The sequence below is a fragment of the Saccostrea echinata genome, unplaced genomic scaffold (genome assembly GCF_033153115.1).
Source record: "Saccostrea echinata isolate AGI-Se365-2 ecotype Australia unplaced genomic scaffold, CSIRO_AGI_Sech_v1 ptg000001l, whole genome shotgun sequence".
NCBI lineage: Eukaryota > Metazoa > Mollusca > Bivalvia > Ostreida > Ostreidae > Saccostrea > Saccostrea echinata.
Window position 1 is genome coordinate 11,480,653 of NW_026889750.1, and position 24,984 is coordinate 11,505,636.

The 24,984-nt window shown below is 34.7% G+C and overlaps 1 protein-coding gene across 9 annotated transcripts in view; it reads left to right on the forward strand.

Moving 5' to 3' along the window:
- The window catches only part of LOC133185378 (mucin-5AC-like), a 52,370-nt gene that overhangs the window by 23,007 nt on the left and 4,379 nt on the right, over positions 1–24,984 (forward strand). Inside the window, exons 5-8 of one of the 9 annotated variants that reach the window (XM_061320561.1) lie at positions 13,485–13,585; positions 13,714–13,951; positions 17,539–17,649; positions 17,983–18,106. The exons of 2 other annotated variants lie outside the window; for them this stretch is intronic. In XM_061320561.1, coding sequence (XP_061176545.1) covers positions 13,485–13,585; positions 13,714–13,951; positions 17,539–17,648 — 449 coding nt within the window. In that variant the 3' untranslated portion in view covers position 17,649; positions 17,983–18,106. Of the gene's footprint in view, positions 1–13,484; positions 13,586–13,713; positions 13,952–17,538; positions 17,650–17,690; positions 17,812–17,982; positions 18,186–18,640; positions 19,444–19,880; positions 19,947–20,967; positions 21,332–21,617; positions 22,030–24,984 lie in introns of those variants that run through there. 6 more of the 9 variants (XM_061320570.1, XM_061320552.1, XM_061320588.1 and 3 more) reach the window with 6 other exon arrangements.

Below are 24,984 nucleotides of genomic sequence, written 5' to 3' on the forward strand. Positions count from 1 at the left end.
GTCGGACAGTTGTTCTGTAAATATTAAAAATTTACCGGACAATTGTAAAATTTACCGGACATTAATATTTTAGATAAAATAAAAAAAAACATGTACATAAAAGTAATGAAAATCAGTTAAAATATTTTTAAGCTAATTTGTTCCCTTTTTCCCTTTCTGTTTGTCTTAATTGCCTCTGTAGTCCATGATCAGGAAGACCATAGGGCAAATGCTCTTTGTAAATCCTCCGTAACATTCTTTACTTTATTATTAAATTTTATTGTGAATCAAAAGTGAAAAATACGTCACATGTACAGTGTCAGGTCCTGGTTAATCAGATAGAAGAGATTTACTGATTGATGGCGTTTTCTCATAGTTACTTGTTCCTGTTGCAAGCATCCACTTTGTAACTCTAATATTTAGGAAATTGTCTCAATTTAATATGTATAAAAGAAGAGTTGGAAAATAAAATATTTTTTAGATTTTATTAAAATATTTTTCTATTACAAGTGTAACCCTTTGTGTGCGATTAATGGGTTTGATGTCACCAACGCTTACGTGCAGAGATCAGCGCTTCGTTGTATAAAATTATTATATTAAGTGGTTGATTGTTTAGAATGTATTATACAACCACAATACAGTGAAAAATAGGTGATAATAATGTGAAAATATGCAAATTGATCGTGAAATGATGATTTAAAGTTAAGTTGTTGTCATTTTATTACATTAAAGTCAGTCCGCTATTTTTAGAAACGGGGAAAAACACGCCTGTAATAAATTTTAACTAATACATGAAAAAATACAAAAGTTAGTATAATATTAATAATTCTAATAGATTAATTTTTAGAGAAAATAAATTTGTTAAGAAATTGTCTATAATCAAGCAGAAATAGCTGGCAACTTGATGTGACCTTAACCCTGCAAAGTTCGTCCTGCAAAACGAAAGTAGATTGCCACATTTTTTACGGTCAGAACTACAGAGTGCATATTTAGAGGGAAAATATTTGTTTGACAATGTTTTTATAGGACTTACGGAGGTTATTATTTTATTATGTAGCCTTTTGTAGTAGACATACATTACACCATCTACATTTAAACAACAATACACGAGAATAACCTGGCGTGCCACTTACGTTTTTTTTTTCTTTGGCTTTGCACGTTGTTTATTGTCATGACAATTGAATTAAATGATTTTTTTAAGATTTATGTGTCATTTTTATACAGTCTGTAAAAACCGTCGGACATTTTGACCGATAAAATTCAGATTTTACCGGTCCCATTCAAAATTTACCAGGGATGCCCGGTGGGTTGGTGCGTTTCGGGAACTCTGTCTTTATAACAGAAATTATGAAGGTAATAAATATAGCTGCTTCTTTAATAGTATTATGAAATTTGACATAATGCAAACCTGTTTCCACGAGTTAGAATCTGTTACTTTAAAACACTGACTCAAATTCATTGATTGTTGCTGAGGATAGCTCCATATGCTATTTTAGATAATAATTTTGATCGTTTTTTGTTGACTTGTTAGATATGAACAGCTTACGCATATAAATTCTTAGGGAGAAAAAGGGAAGAAAAGGTTGAAATTAACCAGATATTGCAAATTTACAGTTTTTATATTTGTTTTTAAACAGTTCTGAAATAACCATTTTCATTTTTTGATAACATTTTTATGTCGTACTAATCAGAAGTTAGCTGTAAACAGAACTGAACATATAACGAAATTATTTGAAAAATATCATCCTGATTATTCTGAATTGTTCGTGCGAGATAAATGTAGCAATGGAGGTCAATGAGAATATTAATTGTCTGGTTGGTTGTTTATCATTCCATATCAAAGAAGTCCAGTATTCAAGTAGAAATAACAGACTGTATTGTGAAATCACTATTTCCATTGTTTTCATGGTATGAATAGTCCACAAATTCATGTCCTCCACAAAATGTTAAAATTCTAAACTTAAGTGTCATATTTTTCTACTATACTTCTACCACAAAAATAAATCTCAACAAACCAATAATTTTTAGCTCACCTGAGCTGAAAGTGCAAGTGAACTTTTCTGATCACCCATTATCTGGCATCCTTCAGTTCATCTGTCTTTGTGTAAATTTTTCACATTTTCAGCTTCTTTTCAAGAACCATTAGGCCAATTTTAACCAAATTTGGCAAAAATCGTCTTTTAGGTAAAGGGGATTTTTAAATTGCTCAAATGAAGGGCCAAGCCCCGTTTAAAGAGGAGATAAACAGTAAAGGCAAAAATAGGGTGGAGCTATTAAAAAATCCCTTCAAGAACCATAGGACCAGAAAAGATGAAACTTGTTTAGAAGCTTTCTGAGGTGGTGTAAATTCTAATTTGTTAGAATCATGGCCTCTGGGGATAGAGTGGGACCACAATAGGAGTTCAATGTTTTACATTGAAATACCTTAAAATCTCAAGTGCCACAGGCATTTTGATTATAAATGCATTAGTCTAAGCATTATTTTCCAAAATTATGTTAGGGTTAATATACGAGTAGCGCTCCATTCCTTAAAAGTAATGGAGCCGAGGCTCATTGCTTTTAAGGAACAGAGTGCTACTCGTATATTAACCTGCTTAAAACCGCTTATTAGCTCACCTGAGCCGAAGGCTCAAGTGAGCTTTTCTGATCACCCGTTGTCCGTTGTCTGTCATTGTTGTCGACATCGTTGTCATTAACTTTTCACAATTTCATCTTCTTCTCCAGAACCACTGGGCCAATTTCAACCAAACTTGGCACAAAGTATCCTTGGGTGAAGTTGATTCAAGTTTATTCAAATGAAGGGCCATGCCCTCTTCCAAGGGGAGATAATTACAAAATAGTGAAAAATTAATGGCATCTTTTAAAAATCTTCTTTTGAAGAACCACTGGGCCAGGAAAGATGAAACTCATGTGGAATCATTATCAGGTAGTGTAGATTCAAATTTGTTCAAATCATGACCCCCGGGGGTAGGGTGGGGTCACAATGGATGATCAAAGTTTTACATAGGAATATATAGGAGAAATCTTTAAAAATCTTCTTCTCAAGAACAGCAAAGCCATGATTGGTCATATTTATGTGAAAGCATTTTCAGGTGGTGTAGATTCAAGTTTGTTCAAATCATGACCCCCGGGGATAGGGTGGGACCACAATGGGCAATCAAAGTTTAACATAGGAGTATATAGGAAAAATCTTCAAAAATCTTCTTCTCAAGAACAGCAAAGCTATGATTGGTCATATTTATATGGAAGCATCCTCAGATAGTGTAGATTCAAGTTTGTTCAAATCATGGCCCCCAGGGGTAGGGTGGGGCCACAATGAAAGTTTATACTTGTAGGAAAAAAAGCCACAGTTAGTCAAAGAAATATGTAAGCAACCCTAGTTAGTGTATATTCATTTTTGTTCAAATCATACCCCCCCCCCCCCCCCCCCCCCTTTAGGGGTAGGTCGGGACCACTTATGTATTTAAGCTTTTCAGTACTAAACTGACTTTTGCTTTTTTCCTAGCCACTGTGCTCAGGTGAGCGATGTGGCCCATGGGCCTCTTGTTAAATGCTTGTAATTATTGTTTGTTAATATCTAATAAAGAATATTTGTAAGATACACTGTAAATATACATTTAACATCTTAGTAGTATTTAATTTAATATATATATATATAAGGTAAGGCGAAAAAAATGTACTGAAGTTATTTCAGTCCACTGTCTTTCAACAGCTTCTATAGCATTTAGTTAGATGAGTACCTGACTACGAAGGTGAAGTTTCCGGGTTCGATTCTCAACAGTACCACATTCATTTTCCTTATATGAAAATAAACTTATTAAAATTTTCTAAGTTCTTTCCTCGGTAAAGACATGGGAAGGAGAATATGAATTTAACAAATTCTGTTTTCAATGTAATTTGCAAATCTCCATTCCTGAAAAATAATGGAGCGTTCAAACAAAAGAGTGATGTCACAGGTGGATTTTAAAACTAATTTTTAATTAACAAAATTATGAAGAACAAAGAATACTGCATTTGAGAATGTCCTAGCAGAGAAAAAGCCATAATCTGGCATTTATCCCCAAGCAATACAACTTTGACTGGCTTTGATCCCTTAGAGGCCATTGTCGAGTTTGACATAGGAACAATATTCAACCCTGCATGGTCCCAATTGATGATTAAGTTAGAAGGAATATCATGTTCTGTAACTTTTTTAATATGTTCAAGTAATTCTTATTTTAGGTCCTCAAAATTTTCAACTTCATCATTTTTACATGCAGTTGATCCATGGTGTTTCACAGAATTCATTGGCAGCCTGTAAAAATGAATCGGAGTTAAGTTTTTGTTTCCATGAGACCAAGGATTCCTTTTTCTTTTAAAATTTTTTTTTATATGCATTCCACGAATAGTATTGTCTGACAACCCTGGAAAGTCTTTATCAAATTACCGTTTTAGCTACTGGTCCATGTTTGTTACAAAATTTGCCGATACTTGATCTTGTGGAGAATGTGCAGTATATTTTTATCCATATGCAGGGTCCAGGTTTTTTGGCAAGTCTTATAATACTGTGTATGGAAGTCAATGTGAATCGGGATAAAACTTGATATATATATGATCTGTAAAACCTTAATGGTGCCTGAAATGATTGTAGCTTCACCTAAGAATAGTTTGCCATGCCCTATTTTTACCATGAGGTTACCAGATGTTTTAGATGGCACATAGTCATGGATTGTTGTGGCTTGAATTGGGAATGTGTGACTAGGGCTTTAGCTAGGGCCCAAGGTGGGGCTAAATGGTCATATATTGTAAGTAAATTACATAGCTGAATTTTTTTTTCTATACTCATTTACATTCAGCAGGCAAACTGTTTGCATGATTATAATAGGTCCATGGCCCTCTAACAAAATTGTTAAATTCATTGGCTTATAGGTGGTCCCTGGGGTGGGGTTAAGTGGTCTTGTAGTGAAGATACATTACCCCTTTGAATATTGTCATCTTTGCCTTTGGACATGTGACATTATTATAATGAGTGTTTACCAAAATTGCAAAATGTCCATTGTATCCTGGATTCAGGCCCCTAGTTGAGTTTAGTTGAGTTGTGCTTTTATTGAAACTAGCTTAAACCTGTTGATTTGCTGGAAATTTTTTTTCATGATTATGATGAACATCTGTTTACCAAAACTGTAAAAATTCATGACCCCCTGGTCCATGGTTCAGTCCCTTTGATGGAGCTTAGATTGTCAAATATGGAAAATGCATCTTTACAATTTTTTGTTTCAGCTCACCTGAGCCATATTCTCAGATGAGCCTTCTTGATCAAACTTGGTCCATTGTTTGTCAGCATCGGCATTGTCATAAACTTTGCTGTAAAAAAAAAAAAAATAAAGTTTGGTCAAATCATAGCCTCAAGGGATAGGGTAGGACCATAATGAGGGATCAGTTTTACATTGGAATAAATAGAAAAGAATATTGAGTTTAAGTACTGAGACAGTACTGAAAGACGGGGTCAAAATAATAAACTTCATTATTTTACAAATTTCATTAATAAGTAATTTGCATCGTAATTTTTTTTTATAAGGCCTTGATACCAACCTGTTTTTTTTATGCACTTGATATTTGTTAACAATAAATAAATTAAAATAAACACTGTTAAAATATATCTTCACGTTTTTCATTTATTCTGTATTTGATTAATCCGTAACCACTAGTCAAAAAAACTTTTTGAATTGTCTGAATTTCACCAGGTTCGAATTAATAACTATGATATTTCCGGAAGTAAACAATTGATGACGCATACAGTCTTATACGCAGCCGAGTAGTTTGTATAAGCCTACTAGTGTGGTTCAATATTAAGTTTCTCACGTTTAAAATTTTCAAAATGCTTCGTTAATTTGAGGAAAACAATCTGCATATCACTGTCTTTAGTTTGATCCAGCGTGTTTGTATTTTGATCGAAACGATTTCTGCACTCTTTTATATAGCTTAGATTTAATTCATGTGTTCTTCCCACGGCTTCCGTTTTGAGGCTCAACTGACAGTAAACGAATAGACAGGGTCACGTGACCCCGTCTAAAAAATCATTCAGAAAGAGCAGCAGGGTCATGATAGTCCTATTAATATGCATGCCTTCTCAGGTAGTATCGATGTAACTTTTTTTTTCAAAACATGGGGTCACAGTTGGGGATCAAAGTTTTACTTGGAACCCCCCCCCCCCCCCCCCCCCCAGTTTTGAGAGTAGCAGGGCCACACTTAATCATGTTAATATGCAAACATTTTTTTATTTGTTTGGATTCAAGTTTGTTCAAATTATGAACCCATTACATAATGTAAAAAAAATATCTCCAGAACAGCAAGGCCATGCTGGATATTAAAGTAAACCCAAGTTATATGGATTTAATTCAGGGATTTTTTTAGGGTCTCTCCGGGGCCGAAATTCGGCCCCATTCCCAATGCTGAAAAGTGCATGTTTTTCCCAAAATCATACCTAAAAATTCCCAATATGAAAAAAAGTATTAAGTTGTAAATTATTAAAATAAAATAATGACAAAGAGGTGTTTATGTTCTCTAAGTGCGATGTACGAGCCATCCGAGGACTTCCGAGAAGTTACTCGGAATGCTATGGATGTTTGCATGCATACTTTTTAAAGCGGGATCGATGTTTAAAAATTAAAGTCGGGATCGTTATCTAAAAAATAAACGTGCATCATGTCAGTCTCTCCAGTTTGCCTTGGATGGTAATTTTCAGGCTGGGTTGAATCGCTCTTATTCTTATAAATTGGTCGAACAATACCGATTAACCACTCATCTGGAACAAACCCACTATCAAATGTTATTTTAAAGAACTTCTTACATAAAGGTAAAAAAGATGACAACGTATAAATATGTTCATTTACAATGTTATCATCCCCTGCGGCTTTGCCAATTTTAAGCTTCTGAACTTCAACAGCCGCTATTATTTCATATCACTAAAGCTGGTTTAAGCCAGCTTCATACTATAAAAAATAAGAAAAATTATTAAATATTTGACTTTTGCTTGTTTTTTCCTATTTATTTGTATGAAGATATTTTTCCCAATTTCAACCAAATATCGCTATTTTTCCCAATCTTGACGGCCCCGGCCCCTGGAATCAAGGGGTAAAAAAATCCCTGTAATTTCAATTATGCTGTAATGCTATGAGGCACATTATAGGGTCAGATTATTTTAGGGAAATAGAGGGAAAAATCTTTTTAAAATCTGATGAAGAACAGCAGGGCCATTCATCTCAGGTGGGCATTGTGGCCTATGATGCTATTATTGTTCTACTCGTGGACTTTTAGTAGGCAAACTGTTTATTTAGAGAAACTAACTTTTATCAAGATTTGGAAATTCCTGTCCCCTGGGTTCATAATTCAGACTTTAGGGTTTAGCTTATTGGTCTTATATAATGAAAATTTATTATAAGATCTACGTTTGAAAATGTCAGGCCAGATAAAATTAATTTTTAGATTCTCATCCCCGCCCGTCCCTCTCAAAGTGTCTGGCCCTGTTGGTTTTTTATTTTGGTTTTTTTGTTATTAAAAGTCAATTGGAAGTTTGTTGGCAAAGTTTTGGAGTTACCCCCATTTGTATTTAAAGTCATGTGGCATTATTTTTAGCACAGGGGCATTTGGAGAGCAAATAGAGCAGTTTATTACATATAATAAAGGTTGGTTGTCTACGTTTTTTTATGTGATTCTTTCACTACAGAAAATGTTGAATCTATAAGAACTGTTTAGTAAAGGCCAAATTAGACACCATTTTTTCTGTAAAATTTTGTCAATATCGAACGTGTCAAGAACAAAAAGTTGGACATTACAAGGACAGAGGAAATCTGTTATTAGGTCACCTGAGTCACTAAGGTGACCTATTGCTATCTCTTTTCGTCCGTCGTCGTGCGTCGTCCGTCGGTCGTAAACTTTTGAACATTTTCAGCTTCTTCTCTGGAACCAGTGAACCAATTTCAACCAAATTTGGCATATAGCATCTATGGGTGAAGGGGAACAAAAATTGTGAAATTCGTGGCCCCTGCCCCCCTGGGGCCTGAGGGGTGGGGCCAAAACCATCAAAATTAATGCAATCTTTAAAAAATCTTCTTCTTTACTCCTGGACATCAAGCAGTCAAACTGTTGGCATGATTGTAATAAGCATTGAGCCCTCTACCAAAATTGTGAAATTCATGGCCCCAGGGTCAGGGGTTCTGGTGCTAGGACGGGGCTATATAGATCATATAGTGAAAGTGCATTATTTCTTTGAAAATCTTCTTCTCTACTCCTGGGTATTATTGAAACAAATTGAATAAATAGTTATGATGAGCAAGGGTGACTCTACCAAAATTGTGAAATTCATGGCCCCAGGGTCAGGGGTTCTGGTGTTAGGGCGGGGCTATATAGATCATATAGTGAAAGTGCATTATTTCTTTGAAAATCTTCTTCTCTACTCCTGGGTATTATTGAAACAAATTGAATACATAGTTATGATAAGCAAGGGTGACTCTACCAAAATTGTGAAATTCATAGCCCAAGGGTCAGGGGTTCTGGTGTTAGGGCGGGGCTATATAGATTATATAGTGAAAGTGCATTATTTCTTTGAAAATCTTCTTCTCTACTCCTTGGGATTATTTAAACAAATTGAATACATAGTTACGATAAGCAAGAGTAACTCTACCAAAATTGTGAAATTCATAGCCCCAGGGTCAGGGGTTCTGGTGCTAGGGCGGGGCTATATAGATCATATAGTGAAAGTGCATTATTTCTTTGAAAATCTTCTTTTCTACTCCTGGGTATTATTGAAACAAATTGAATACATAGTTATGATGAGGAAGGGTGACTCTACCAAAATTGTGAAATTCATGACCCCAGGGTCAGGGGTTCTGGTGTTAGGGCGGGGCTGTATAGATCATATAGTGAAAGTGCATTATTTCTTTGAAAATCTTCTTCTCTACTCCTGGGTATTATTGAAACAAATTGAATACATAGTTATGATAAGCTAGAGTAACTCTACCAAAATTGTGAAATTCATGACCCCAGGGTCAGGGGTTCTGGTGTTAGGGTGGGGCTATATAGATCATATAGTGAAAGTGCATTATTTCTTTGAAAATCTTCTTCTCTTCTCCTGGGTATTATTTAAACAAATACATGGTTATGATAAGCAAGGATGTCTTTTCCAAATTTGTGAATTTCATGGCCCCTGGATCAGAGGTTCTGATGTTAGGGCGGGGCTCTATTTATGATATAGTGAAAATGCATTAATGCTTTAAAAATCTTCTCTGCACCTGGGCAAATCAGAGGCAAAAAGAGTAAATGTTTTAACAAGGAAGGTATTTTTACCAGATTTTTGAACATCAAGACCATTTGGTCAAGTGTTCTAGTCCAGGCCAGGGCTCTATTAATTTGTATTCTACTGAGAGGAGTTATTCCCCTTTGCCATTTACTTGTGATAATTAATCACTGTAAATAATATACTTGAAAGGTTAATAGAATAAGAGAATTATGCAAGAATTTTTATTGTATAATACAAAAAGAAAGTACTTTCATAGTTTTATTGATCAGGTAGACTTAAGACTTGTCTTATTAAGGTTTTCCATCCCTAATAGGAACTAATTCTCTATCCTTAAATATCAATCACATATATAATACTCTGATATTTATTCAAAGAACTTTACAGTAGAAAAGGATTTACCAAGTGAAAGTTTCAAAAATGTTATTAACTAAGCAGTATTTAATTCATAGAAATTGCATTAGAGTCTATGGAGACAAGTGATTTTTTTAAGATAAAAATTCAAATAATAAGAATATCAATAAATACTGTGGTGGAAAGATGCATTAAATCATTAGAAATAGAATGACAATTGAAAACAATTTTTTTACTGTATCTTTTTTTAAAATTGATTTTTATTACTTAAAAAAAGAGGGAGATAACTCTTCAACAAAGGTCAAATCATAAATTAGGACACGTTCCATTCTCACATGCTAATAGTAATAAATGGAGATTATGTCTTAATATACTGAGTATTCCACCCGTACACATCTGTTATGTATTCAAATTCATTGAATCTGAGGCTATTAGGGATGGAATACCAGTACCTTAAATGTTCATCAAAGACCAAGAGTCTTACTCAGGCCTATGTAAGAGATTTCCACAAGGAATTAAAAGAGTACAGAAGCACTGATAGTTTGTTAATATACTGTCTGGTGAGAGTGATAAATGGGGAACAGATTAGAACCTAATTTATGAACTGTTAATGAATACTAGACTAATTATTTTGTTGATCCTGATCACCCTATTTTTCTTGCTTTTGGGCAACAAAGCTTCACCTTTCAGTTCATTTTATACTCTATGGATCCTCTAAATTGTTGTATTATACTCAGGTGACCGTTAAGGCCCTTGGGCCTCTTGTATTTTTAGGCAAAGCAAAGGTATTTGTTGGTATAATGAAAAATATATATTTAGAAAAAGGGCAATGAGAAGTGATGAATAACACATAAAGCAACAAGATGCACAAAGTATTTGGATCTGTGCCTAATTTCATACAAGCAGCTATATGTGGCTTGTTCAAAAGTTCTCAAAAAAATCATTATTACAGTAGGATAAATATTTTACATTAAAAGAATCTCCTGTACATATTTTAAAGAAAAAGCAATCAATTCTATCCATATTGGCATTAACAGTGTGAAAATTTTGTATAAGAAGATTTACAGTAGGACTGATATAAAATAATAAAAAGCTAGAGGTACTGTGAGCACTGCGCTCACTAAATGACCCCCCCCACCCCCCCCCCACCCACCCACCCCAAATGATTATAATGGCAAAGTCCATGTTTTGCCCTGGGAGACCCGAAATAAGTGTCAGATCAAAAAGTAAAATAGGAGGTGCACAATGGCACTATGTAACAAAGATTCTGTGAAAGACTCATTAAATTTCATTCAGTGGTATAAGAGGAGTTGCGGATAAGAGATATGTACCCCAAAGCGTAACAGACGGACGGACAGACAGACGGATGGACGGACGGATGGACACCCCGATCACTATATACCCTCCCACTTTTCAAGCGGGGGGTATGATAAATGAAAATAAAATAAAGTGTCCTTAATAAACTGTGATACATTTTTTCATGACACTAGGTTCCAGTTCCATGTGGGACTGAGTTAATTGGCAAGAGAAACTTGTGATACTCAGGTGTTCATCAAGGTTCTTGGGCCTTTTATTATGTTCCCCAAACGAAGTTTGGGAACATATTGTTTTTACTCTGTTTCTTATTATTATTATTATTATTATTATTATTATTCTTTTTTTCTACTTTCTTCTCCGGTACTTTTTTGTCCGGGAGTGTTCTCATAGAACCACTCATCCGATTGACATGAAACCTTTTTAGGGTTAATAGGCATGTTGTGTAGGTGTTCGGAACGAAGGTCATTTTGCGCGCACATGCATGCACGTGCGCGCACGTGCGATGAGTGAAATGACTGATATACTTGATGAAGCCGTAACTTTTATATTTCTTGATGAATTGCTTTGAAACTCAAAGTATAAAGATATATTAGTAGTCTAGACAAGATAACATGGTCAAATTAGCGTGAACTCACGCGCATGCACGTGCGCTCTTCTCTGATTGGCTGATACAAAAATCTCAATAATTTCCTTGTTTTTTGACAAAATACTTTGAAATTTAGAATATAAGTATATATTATAAAGTGCTACAACATGTTATATAGGAAATTTCTTGAAAACACGCGCATGCAGGTGTGCTGCAATCTGATTGGTTGAAACTTTAAATGTCTATAACTCCCTTGGTTTTCAACAAAACAGAATGAAATTTACGACATGGATAGGCACATAGAGCCCCCACATTATGATACTATCAAAATTGAATGCAAGGCCATGCATGCGCTTGTGCTGAATTCTGATTGGCTAATACCTAAAGGGTTACATCTCTTTTATTTTTCAATGAGATCCTTTAATATTTAACACAAATGTATGTATTGTGAGACACTATAAGAAAATTAATGTGAAAAATGTAGAAAACATGTGCAAGCACATGCGCTGAAATTTGATTGGCTAATGCCCATATGGCTATATCGGAGTAGTTTCCAATGAAATACCCTTAAAAATAAAGTGTCCATCTATATTACTAAAGTATTGTCTAATTTATTTAAGCTTGTAGGGAATGGAGCATCATAAGGGATTGGGGAGTCGTTTGGGGAACATCTGTAACGGTTCCCGTTACAATTAGCACTAGTTCTTTTTTTTTTTATAACTGCCCTAAGTTTAAGAAGGTAGCTGTTTTTATAAGTAGTTGAATAATAAATCTCTCTACAAAATCTTTTATATAGAAAATAATTACAATTTCTTTCTTCTTAATTTTTTTTATATCAAGTTATCACAATCTTATCCTTGTAATCCCAACTTTGAAATATATCCCAGAATGGGGCCTTTGTCAAGTGATTGTTCAGTTTCCAAGTTTTTTTTTATGCCCCCTTTGAAGAAGGGAGGGCATATTACTTTGCTGCTGTCGGTCGGTCGGTCTGTCTGTCTGTATGTCCACCAACAGTTTCCATTCATTTTCTTCGCAGAGGTTGCACATACTGAAATGAAATTTGGTATAGAGATTAATCATAAGAATATCTAGGGTAATTTTTTTTTGTGGTAAGAACGAGCAGTTTTTAACAGAATTATGCCCCTGGACTTTGAAAAATTCCAATTATTTGCAGTTTCTGTTCATTTTCTTCGCAGAGGTTGCACATACTGAAATGAAATTTGGTATACAGATTTATCATAAAAATATCTAGGTCAAGTTCTGTTTTGGGTATGATCAAGCAATTTTTGGTGGAGTTATGCCCCTTGGACTTAGAAAAATTCCAATTATTAGTGCGGGGGGGGGGGGGGGGGGGGGGGGGGGGGCATAAGTGTTTTACAAACATCTCTTTTTTTTTTTTTTCTTTTAAAAAAATCCAAGTCTTCATTACGTTCATTGACTGCATTATTATGAATTGAAACCAATAAAGCCACAATCAGAAAATTCTGGTTTAATTAAAAAGAATTAATCAGTTTGGGTTTGGAAATATAAAATACTTCACAAAAGCTTAGTTTGATAGTTTGTACAAACACATCCAACATCAAGATAGTGGTGACTCTAGGGAATGGGTACATGTGCGACATTCAGTCAGTCTGTTTCTGAATCCTTTCTGTTTTTGACAAGAAGAGGAAGATCAGGAAAATTTTCCAGCTGCTAAAACTTTAAAGGTAAAGATCTTTCATTTTAGATTTCCAGCAATATTGGATGTCGCTCATGGACTTATTCTTATGTTGGATTAAAATATCAGCATGTAAATTAAAATATTATAGAATATGAGCGACACGGTAGTAAAGATAAAAAAATTGCATGTCATTTTTCTGGCAAGAAATTTATTTTGTTCATCATTTTTGATGTAGAAGAAATAAGGAAAAAATTGTAGAAATTTTGCACTTTTCATGTAAGTTGCGTTCTTAAGTTGTTGTTTTTTATTCACAGATATTTCTTTACCTCCAGCTTCATCAGCTGATATGCCTCATCTTCCAGCACCATACAGAAGTAATCTTGGGAGATTTCCTTCGTTAGACCCTGTAAATTATGTAGGTATACTCATGACAGAATTTTCTTTATGTGATGCATGAATCAAATTAATTTTGGTAGAAATTGGCAGTATATACTCCGGCCAGTATTACTCTGGGTAATGTGATTGATATTTTTGATTGAGCAGTTATTCATTGAACTGGGGCAGCCTTTACCTGAAGGTTATGTCCGCTTGGATGAGGAGGAAAAAGTTTGTGTTCCATCAGTTTGGCTTAATCGAACATTAAGCCAGTGTGTTGGCAAACCAGCATTCTTTACCCTGAAAAAACTAGTCAATGGTTTTGTAAATCCTTGGGAATGTAAATATGGAGGAACTTCTGCCTATAAAAACACACCTCTGGAACCAGTGTTCAATGCACTGTTGTGTAAGTATTAAATTAGATACATTATACAGGACTTATTAGCACAGTGTTATGGAAGATATTTGGAAATATGTTTTTCTGTGTCCTCTATCCTGGTAAGCTGATTAATATTTACAGGAATATTGGTGAACATACACTACAAATTTTCCTCTTCCATAAGCTTGATTAAAAGAGATTTTGGTTTTGTAAATGGTTGTCTTTAAACGGGTATTTTTTAAATGAGCTGTGTCCAACTATCTCTAGATAATTCAATTTTTCAGAATTTTTCATCATACTTTTAGGTATAGGCATCCATGTCAAAACTGAAATGAAGTCTGTCAGACATTAGGACTGCAACTAAGCTTGCTTTTGTTGCTGCAATTTTTTTTTAAATTATAGAAAAAGAAAAACTTTTTATGTTATATTTATTGTCAGGGGCTAATGAATACCATTGCTGACATTGGGTGGTTACTGTTTGGCTTGGTAGGGCAATAATATTTGCAAAGGTTTTGCCCTTGGGCAAGTGATTAAAAATTTGATGAATTGAAATCCCACAAATTTTTTATGTACTTTTTTTTTTTTTACTTTCGTATAACATATAAATATATTAAACAAGTCTACGTATGATGCATAATGGTGACTCAAAATAAGCAAGTAAAATATGACAAATGGAAAACTTAGCCCACACAATTTCTTGTGGGAAAAAGACATGATCATTTCAGACCATGGCTTACAAACAACTTTGAATGAATAGTTTTAAAATATTTCAGCATTTTTATGGGCTTTGAGCAGAGCTGGATATCCAACCAGAATTTATGCAACCAAAGGTGTCAATAGATGTATCCATGAAAGAAAATAATACATATTAATTTCTTTTGAAAATAATTGTAAAAAAATATCTACAACTAATTCTGTTACAAAACACTGATATACTGTGTTAATTTATTCAAACAAAAGAAAAAATGGGGGCTGTATATTGAGAATTGCTGTGGAGAATTTCAAATGACATCAATAGACATGTAGCTAAGGTGCTTTCACTGAAAATGTTGTGTAAGCTAAAAGTCCTTATAAAAGCAATGTCTGATAAACAGAATGATATTAAAGTTAGTCCTTCCAAGTTTTTCAACTGACCAAAAAGAGATATGTTAATTTTTCTTATCAAGAACAAATGTCCAGGTTTGTTTTCTTGGGGAGGTGTTAGGTAAATTCATACCCTGTTCAATTCAGTCTCTGCATAAGGCCCCACAGCTGTGATTGTGATATTTGTTAACAATGTTTAATTTTATACTTAATTTGAATGTTTTTCATGTCCAATGCCCATTAAAGCCTTTCAGGCTTTTGATTATAGCATAGCAATTAAACTTTAGGCCAAGCAAATGACTTAGCAGAGGACACCCCTGTTTTATCTTGCAATTACCATTGCCTTGCAGGCTAGGTATACAGAGAATAAATACTGGAATTAGATATGCAAGACATGGTCAAAAGGCTTGCCTATTTATGTACAAATATTAATTATACACTAACAAGACAACATATTGGATTTGAAATAACAATATAAGCTCACCTGAATGAAAGGTTCAAGTAAACTATTCTGATTACCTGTTGTCTGTCATCTCTTCGTCTGTTACCTTTTCAGTTTAAATTTGCCTTCTCAGAACCACTGGACTATTTCCAGTCAAACATTCTACAAAGCATCCTTGAGTAAAAAGGGGAGATAAAAGGAAAAAGAAAAGGAAAAAAAAATATAGGATGGGGGTCTTTAAAAAATCATGTCAGGAACCACTGGGCCAGAAAAATGAAACTTAGTTGAAAACTTCTTTATGTAGTTTAGATTCATTTTTAGCACACCTCCACGAAGTCGAGATGAGCTTATGCTATACCCCCGGCATCGGCTTCGGCGTTGGCATCAGCATCCCGGTTAAAGTTTTAGGAGCAAGTCCATTCCCAAGTAACTTTAAGCCCTACCTGGACCAAACTTGCATGGATGATGCATCTAGGAATGTACTCTACCCAACCTGCTTTGGATGCTGGATCTGATCTACATTTTCCAGATGAGTGACCAGGTAAAGTTTTTGGAGCAGCAAGTATCTGTGAGTCCTACCTGGACCAAACTTGCATTGATGATGCATCTAGGGATCGACACTACCAGGCATGCTTCAGATGCTGGATCTGTTCTACATTTTCCAGATGAGTGAATTTTAGCCATACTTTAACAAAATTAGCATGGATGATGTATCTAGGGATGGACACTTCTAGACTTGCTTTAGATGCTGAATTTGACATATATTTTCCAGATGAGTGAACAGGATAATTTTTTCGTCAGAGTTCTATAATTATAAGGCCTGTTATGACTAAGCTTGCATGGATGATGCTTCTAAGGATGGACACTTCCAGTCTTGCTTCAAATGTTGGAACTGACCTACATTTCTTGATTAGTGAACAAGTTTTTGGAGCAGGTCCATTTCCAATTAATATAAGTCCTACCTAAACCAAACTTCCATAGATATTGATCTTGGGATGCACACCAATATAGGAAAAAATATGATGTGAGATTTGCCAAGCACTGAAAGATATCATTTGTAATCTTTGATTACCTATGTTTATTTAAATCATGTCCCCTCCTTTTTTTTTGGGGGGGGGGGGTGTTCCATGCTTTACATGGAATTTTATAGGAACTCTTCTAAACAAGAGAAAACTGGGCCATAATTAGATATTATTAAAATATACCAGTATGACAATCCATCTTGAACTTGACGTTTGGCCTCCTTTACATACTTTGAACAGTTTATATAAAAACCGTCTTCTGAGTTTTGAGAGGCAGAATATCTCTAACTAGCATAAATATGTTTTTGAGTGCATGACACTGTACTTTGAAACTGTGTTATATACAGTTACAACACAAAATGAAATTTAAATATTATATGAAAATACATTGGATTCAGGGATTTTCCACTTCATTTTGGGAATGGGGCCCAGGCCCTTGGAATTGGGAATTAAACAACATTTCAAATTTATCACTTACTGGGAAATTTTGTTCATGATGTTTTTCAAGAAATAAACACTTATGATGAATAAAATTGATCTTTTACTTATATTCTGAACTGTAAATCAAAGAATAATATCAATTATTAAAAAAAGTTTTAGTCAAGTTTCTTAAAATTTTTGTTCATTTCATTCAAATTTCCAAACCTGGCCATGTTTTTTATACCAGAACTATAATCAAGTTAACTTTGTAGGTTCATTTTTTGGGAAAAAGGGAGGGATTTTGCAATTGGGAATGGGGCCTATATTCCCTGATATTCTATTAAAGTATTTCTATCTGTGGATTTTTTTCTTTGATTGCAAAAGCATAAAACTATAATACTAGTAGCAGATAAATAACTGACCACTCTTGAGAGTTATTTACATCTTTAATGATGATCTAAAGCAGGTGACACGTGTTCCTTGGAACATGCTAGTTTTAACATTCATGAGCCCAAATCATATAATTAACAAGATCACAGTGCATAAAAGTTATGATTATGAAATGTATTTCTGATGCATTTTCTAATGAATGTATGATTATGTACCTTATCAAGTGTTTGGACTTAGAAAAGTGTTTATTATTGTAGCCTTTGGTGCAAAAAATTTAGGCTTGAACAGAACACAGGGCAGACGAGCCCTCAATGAAAAACTTTATGCTGGAAGAAAAGTAGCAGGAATTCAGAAATCTATGACATGAGGTAAAATGTATTAATCATCATATTTTACCATTTATTTCTAGTATTTGGTTCCAAACAATTGAAGTTGAGCTGGTCGGGTGCAAAGCAAGCAATCAATGAAAAACTAGCTCATGGTAGAAAAATGCACAAAGCCCATAGCTCATCTTAAAGAGATTAGAGGAGGTACAAGTATGTGAGTTGTTACATTTTTATTAAGTGTCTTCATGCAAGGGAAGGAATCCAAGGAAGATCATACATTTTTTGGAAAATGCATCCCATTGACCAACTGATGACTTATTTCTGGGTTTATTTTTGTTGTTTGTTTTAATTCATGTGGCCTATTTTACTTTACAGTTTATGGAATGAGAAATCTCAACATGACAGTACAGAGTGCAACACGAGCCCTAAATGAAAAATTGGCTACAGGAAGAAAGAAAGCACAGAAAATGGGACAAAGTTACCAGCCCTCCTAATCCTTAAATACATTATCATCATGATATCTCAGTATTACTTTCTTGTGTTTGTGTATACAATTAAATATTAAATCCATTTCTTGCTTAGCTGTTTATTTGTATTTCACATAGCATTGGTAACAAGTGTTGATTTTTTTTAAATCTGTGTTTGACTTCTTTTTTTAGTTGAATTCACTCAGTAGTCATTATAAATTTTACCTCCTCATGTCTTTAAAAGTATCCTAATATTTGACACCAATGGGTGTTTTTGGTTTTCACTGTTTGTGACAGGGTTAAGTTGGTACTAGAAGCATTGAGTTCAGTGATTTGTATATGAGAGAACTTTGACAAGGCAATCCAGATATAAAACACAGAAAAAAAGCTTTCTGATAGATTGTCAGATTCCTAACAGAATTGGATTATGGAACAGAGTCAAATCATTTTTCAATAAAACTGGATGTTAGTCTGGGGTCGTGAAAACATTTGATGGAAAGCCAAAAAAAAAAAAAAAAAAAAAAACCGGAAGAAAAGTTTTATATCTGGGTTTTCTTGTCTTTCAGGCTGGGTTCAAGGGCAGCCATCCCAGTCTGTAACGGCTTCTGCAGACTCCATTCTTTCTTCGTATACTCCCACTCAATATGACATTCTGAACGCAGCGGCTAAGTGTCGTGACCCTGTAACAGGCCAATATCACGTAGCCATTTCTGAAGCAGACGGTAAACTGAAGCCTTGTGTTCTCTGTATGAGTCAGAAAGTTAAGACCACTTCTGGTTGGTACTGTTACACTAGGAAACGGTGTTCTACTTGTAGAGTACCTCTGTGCTGCAACGATAGACACTGCTTTGACAAGTATCATCGTACACTGTTTTTAAAAGCTTCCGATGGAAATGCGTAGTGGATAGAATAAACAGAAAATTTCATGGATTGCAGATCTTATCTTCAAAGACTTGAAGCTCATAACTGTTGTATTTTAGTATTGAGTTACAAATATAAGGTATTCTTTGAAATGAAATATACCAGTTTTTAGCTGAATTTTAGTACATACAGGAGAACATACTTGAAACCTTGTTTAATGGTCTGCTTTTTGTTCCATTTGTAAGCTGTGCATTGTACCTGATACTCTGAAAGAAATATGAAAAGGTAACCTAGGATAGATCTGTAAACTTTTTGGTGTTCGCTATGACGTCACAGTTCTAAAATTTGGATATTTTGTCTTTCAGAAACGATAGAACATGGTCGAACATTTCATAGCTTTCCCCGTGCGAGAGTGTACCATGAGAATTACAATCTGACCCACATATTGGTCCCAACCGAGGGCTGTAAACTCCAGGCTTGTGTTATCTGTGCACTAAATGACGTAAAGACAAAATCAGGTTTACGCGTGTACACCAGACAAAAGTGTAATATCTGTGATGTTCCACTGTGTAAAAGTAAAAGGGACTGTTATAGAACTTTCCATGAACAGTATGGTAAAAGGAAACAGTCGTTTCAAAATGTGCCAGTGCTGGACACTAATCTATTATTTAAGTAATAATCTTGACGATAATTCGTTTTAATCGTCGAAAAGATGTTTCAATTTTGCAGTGCTTATTTTGTTGGGGGTAGGAGGTAAAATATTTTAAGCCTATAGTGTAGGTGTGTTTGCGATAACAATTTGGTTTCCGATTAAATCGCTGGAACGACAGTTTTAAGAGTGTTGATTTTTCACACTCTCTTTTGAATGATGTAGTTTGATATACGTTAAGGATGTGAGCAATATTTGGAACGTTCTGCTAAAAAGAGACAATTTTTTGATTTTAGGGCCTCGAGTTCGAGATAAAAAGCTGCCCTCACAATATGCAGATCATACATGTGTATCGGTGGAAGGTAGGAAACAGAATAGGTGTGCATTATGCCAGCATCAGAACGTTAAAACTAAGTCGGGCTGGGATGTTATCACACGCCTTCAGTGTAAACAGTGTGACATAAACCTCTGTAAAGACTGCTTTGTAACATACCATATTCTTTTGGCGGAAGGAAGGGCCCCAGATCTCCGGAAAAATAAGCTTAAATACGTTTATTGTGGTTTTCCCCCGGTTTCATTTAAGCACTGAATTCTTGTTTTTGGGTGTCGTCGGTCGTATAAAAGCACCTTTCTGTGCCGACAAATTAAATATCGCGCGTTAGTGCGATACGATAATTTGTCGGCACGGACAGGTGCTGTTATACGACCGACGACATCCAGAAATAAAAATTTATTGCTTATATTTACATTTTCTAATTTTCTTTTTTCACAATTTTAATTTCGTTCATTTATTATTATAAAGTTAGCCGTCCTTCAGATCTGGTGTGGTTATTAGACGTAAGAGCCGTTATGACGTGGAAAGTTAAATAATGCAAATGAATATTGCGAAGGAAAAAAAGACAATTCTGAATGTATAATTCTGTTGTTATTTTTTTAAGACATTGTTTAATAGAGTATTGGTTTTTAATTACACTGAGCCAATATAATATACATTTTGGTGTTCCTAGTGTATTGGAAGTAGTTCCTATTGTGTATTCCAACGCGCCGTAACAAGGTTTCCTGTGTGTTATAGGGTATTGAATGCTGTAGATTTCCAATGGATTTCATAAAGAAACTAAAACTGAATGTTAATATTTCTGTATTTTAATATCACGCCAGATATTGAAAAGAGCGATTGTAGTAGCCATATTATAAACTGTCATGAAGTGCAAGAATATTTCCAAAAGAGTTTATGTGTGTGTGCAATTTTCATAAGAGTAGGAGAAAGAACTGAATGGCTTTTCGGTGATTTACTTGCAATTCCTACAACAATAAACAAGTACTTTTCGCCCTCTCTTCTGAAGTGTCGTACGCATCATTTATCCAAAGCTTTTCTGTTTACAGGACGTGAACAGGAAAGCTCTAGGTCTGAGATGTCGGCAAGTAATTACAACCAAACTCTTCACACTATTATACCAACAAACGGCAAGAAACAAAAACGTTGTGTTCTCTGTCAGTTCAGGAAAGTACGTACGCGCAGTGGCTGGGAAGTGTTGACACAACACCGTTGTTCACACTGTCTTGTAGCACTGTGCACAGGAGTGCGAAATTGTTTTTCCCTGTATCATTCTTCGTTACAAGGGGGAGAACAATCTGAACACTTCAAACAAAGAAATGTACATATTTTGCAGAGAAAATTTTGATACTAATCAACTTATAAATCTTATACATACTACATGTATTATCTTACGATATCATTGTTTAAAAAATTTTGTATTGATAAACTACTTGTCAGTTTACACGTTTTTTGTAGTATTTCAAGATGAAAAATAAAAATGTTTCAAACGAACATTTTCTTTTTTAATTTTTTTAATGAGCTGGGTACTTCGGTCTTTTCCATCAATAAACACAGCCAAGAAAATTACCAGGCCTGTGACGAAACTTTTAACAAATTTAAAAAAATACATAAGGTTACATGTTTTACAGTACCTTATAGTCATGCTCCCTTACCCATTAGTTTCTAGAGCATACGGCAAGATTATTTCTCCTTTCAGAGGCCCGGACCAGTGTCAAACAGTCGGAGAGACTCCAAACCACTCATTCAGTGGAACGGACTGCCCCTCAAACTGCAGAATCAAGACCTTTAGCACTAGATAAAGACAAAGTATTACTTTCTGTCGCAGAGGCGGCTTTGCACTTCCCGCAGACGATTGAAGAATTTAAACAGAAACGATGTGCTCTTTGTCGACATCAGAATGTTACAACCAAACGGGGGTGGGTGGTCTTGACCCAATCTAGGTGTGCCAGGTGTTTGGTTCCTCTTTGTATTGGGGAAAGGAATTGTTTTAAAATCTATCACAGATTATTGTTCTCTGGCCAGATTGAGGGACTACCGACTGGTCGTGTGAGTAGGTTAGGCATTGGAAAGAACAATTAAACTAGTACAGGCTTTTTCTTTGCTGGTGACTTACGAAAAAAAAAACCCCAAACAACCAACCAAACAAAAAACTGTGAGATTACAAGTATGTAAATGGTATAAAAAGAGAAGTTACCGAAGAAGTTGCCTATAGGTCAATAACAATTGCCTGTTTAGTGAAATACTGAACTGATGCTCCCATATATCATTTAACCATGCATTAATTGAGATATTCAAGTTTGTTTAATCGCATTTTGCTATTCGTTGATGTTAGAATGTTGTATAGTGACAACTTGTTTGATATTTTTATTCGCACGTTTTCTTCTTGGCCTGGTACAGTTGTAAAATACATGTACATTGTATAAACTGAACAACGTATCTTTCCTCGTGTGGAAAATGTAAATAATTAATTGTAACCCACTAATTAGGGCCGCCTAAGATTTTGGGGATCTTTAAAGTAATCAGTCTGTCTGTCTGTCCATCAGTCTGCCCATCCATAGATTTTCTGTTCTTTTAATAGGCATTAAGATATAAGTTAATAGGCAGTAAGATACAATTTGATACCAAGATTTATTCTGTATTTTATCCGGTTAGGAGCTGGGGTTGTGGGGTAGATTCCATTCGAATTGGCAAAGAGAGATAACTCTATTGAAAGAGAGATAACTCTCTATTGTAAACTATAAAAGGATGAAAGCTGTACTTATTTATTGTCCTATTATGTTCAAATATGTTGTTTCAGTAGGTACAAAGACCTAATTTAATACGAAGGCCGATGCTCTGATCCGTCTGGTTAGAAGCTGTGATGGTGCGATTGAATTCATTCTAATTGTAAACAGGGATTACTATTCCTGTTGTAAAACTTCTTATAAGTAATTATCTTGTATGTGGCAGAGGATCCAGGGGCATAATTTTTACCTGTCACATTAAGATTAATTAACACCTTCGTCTGCAAGTGATTGTTAATTTGAATTGAATTGCCCGTTATTCGCTAATTAAAAATATTTTTATACCCTGTAAACGAAGTTTTTGGGGAAGGAGTTATATAGATCACCTTGTCCCTCTGTCTGTCCTTGCGCTTTTGTCCAGGCTGTAACTTTGCAAAGGAGAATCATTGGAGGTTCATACTAGATACAGAGATTTCTTGTGATCCAAGGGTGTGTCTTGACTTTGACCCGGCAGGTTCAAGGTAACTGGCAGAAAGTATAAAATTGTTGTCTTGGCTATACCTTTGCAAAAGAGAATCATTGGAAGATCATACTTGGTACAAAAATTGTTTATGACCTTAGGATGTGTCATGTCTTTGACCAAAAGACTTTCTAGCATGTTCAAGAAGAACCATTGGATGTCCATGTTTCACTAAAAGATTACTATGACCAGAGGATGTGTCATTTTTTAAAAACAAGAACTTTTTGACAAGTTCAAGGTCACATTTACAAAATTTATTATTCTGTGAGCTCGCTCACAGTACCTCTAGTTGAACCAGCCATTTACCGAAAGAAAATGAAGTATTGTTGAACATGTTACTTAAATGGGGAAGATACATGCAAATAAGGCATTTAATAAATCGAGTAATGCACTGTATAGTTCAATTTATTTTATTTTAGATATAAGGACAGATCACTCTTACAACATTAGAATACAATGAAATTAGAATTCTTTATAATGCAGTGTAGAGAGGGACCTTAAGGTCGAGCCTATTTTAATGGCTGGTATTTTTATAAAATTCCTACTTCATTCTGGTTCACATTTAATTGACTTTTTTTTAATCTCATGTATCTCAGACCCGGATCCAGGAATTTTTTCCAGGGAGCCCACCCCAGTCAAAAAATTTCCAACCCAGAAATTTCGTTTAAAAAAAAACAAAACAAAGAAAATAAAAAAAAACAAAACAAACTCCCTTCCCAAACGTATTAATCCCAGAAAATTTCTTGACAAGCCAAAAAAAAAAAAAAAAAAAAAAAAAAAACAAAAACAAACAAACAAACAAAACACCCCCCCCCCCCCCCAAAAAAAAAAACAACGTAAAATCCATTTCCCAAATATGAGAAAGACCTATTTCGTGCTGGTGTTGGTCGGGTCCACGTTTTCTAGGAGGGGGGTCCAAAGTCATTTTTATATGCTTAAGTATATATTTTTAATAACTGGAAATTCCGGGGGGGGGGGGGTCCGGACCCCCCCCCCCCCCTCCTTCTAGATCCGCGCATGAATCTGTAAAGATATGTTGTTTTTTTTTCACTTAGTACCTTACGTTAAACTACTAGTGATATTTTACTGGTGTCTGTGTCAGAATGATATGATTCTATCATTTTGGAAATATCTTTAACTTTTCTAATTAGATAAGTTTCACTTTCTTCGTTAGTTTTAAGATTTTATTTATCAAGTTATCATGTTCCTTTAATCCTTCACATCCCTCTATGCGGGACCTTTGCTGAATGGTTAGTTTTCTAGTATTATCACTATATTCGTTTTATTTTAGAGTATCATATTTTGTATACTATATAAATTTCAAAGTATTTTTAAGTGCGTTTACAATGAACAAATGATTTTCTTGAGAAGTGGCTTCCTAATATTAGCGTGGTAGATATTGCTTACGAGAAAATACCCTCCAGTGAGTTGCGACTAAAATGACGAGAATTTATTGTCAAACTAGTATCTTTAAAAGTTATCCATTTTATGAATATACTAGTATATTTGCCTTTTTTTATTGAAGAAGTGAGAGGGTGTCAATATCTTTTAACTTGGTTAGAGACAAAAAATGATGTGCAAGTATGTAAATCAAGAAGAATATTACAGTGAGCAGTGTTTTCACTACAGTGAGCAGTGTTTTCACTACAGTGAGCAGTGTTTTCACTGTATACATGTACTGTTAAAATACACCCTTTTAATTGATATGAAAAACCTTGTTTCTTTTACTACGTACAGTCCTTTCTTCGACTTTAATGTAAAGGGGAAGGCACTTTTTTAAAAGCTTGTTTTGTAGAACAACTGTTTGATGTATGTTTGTA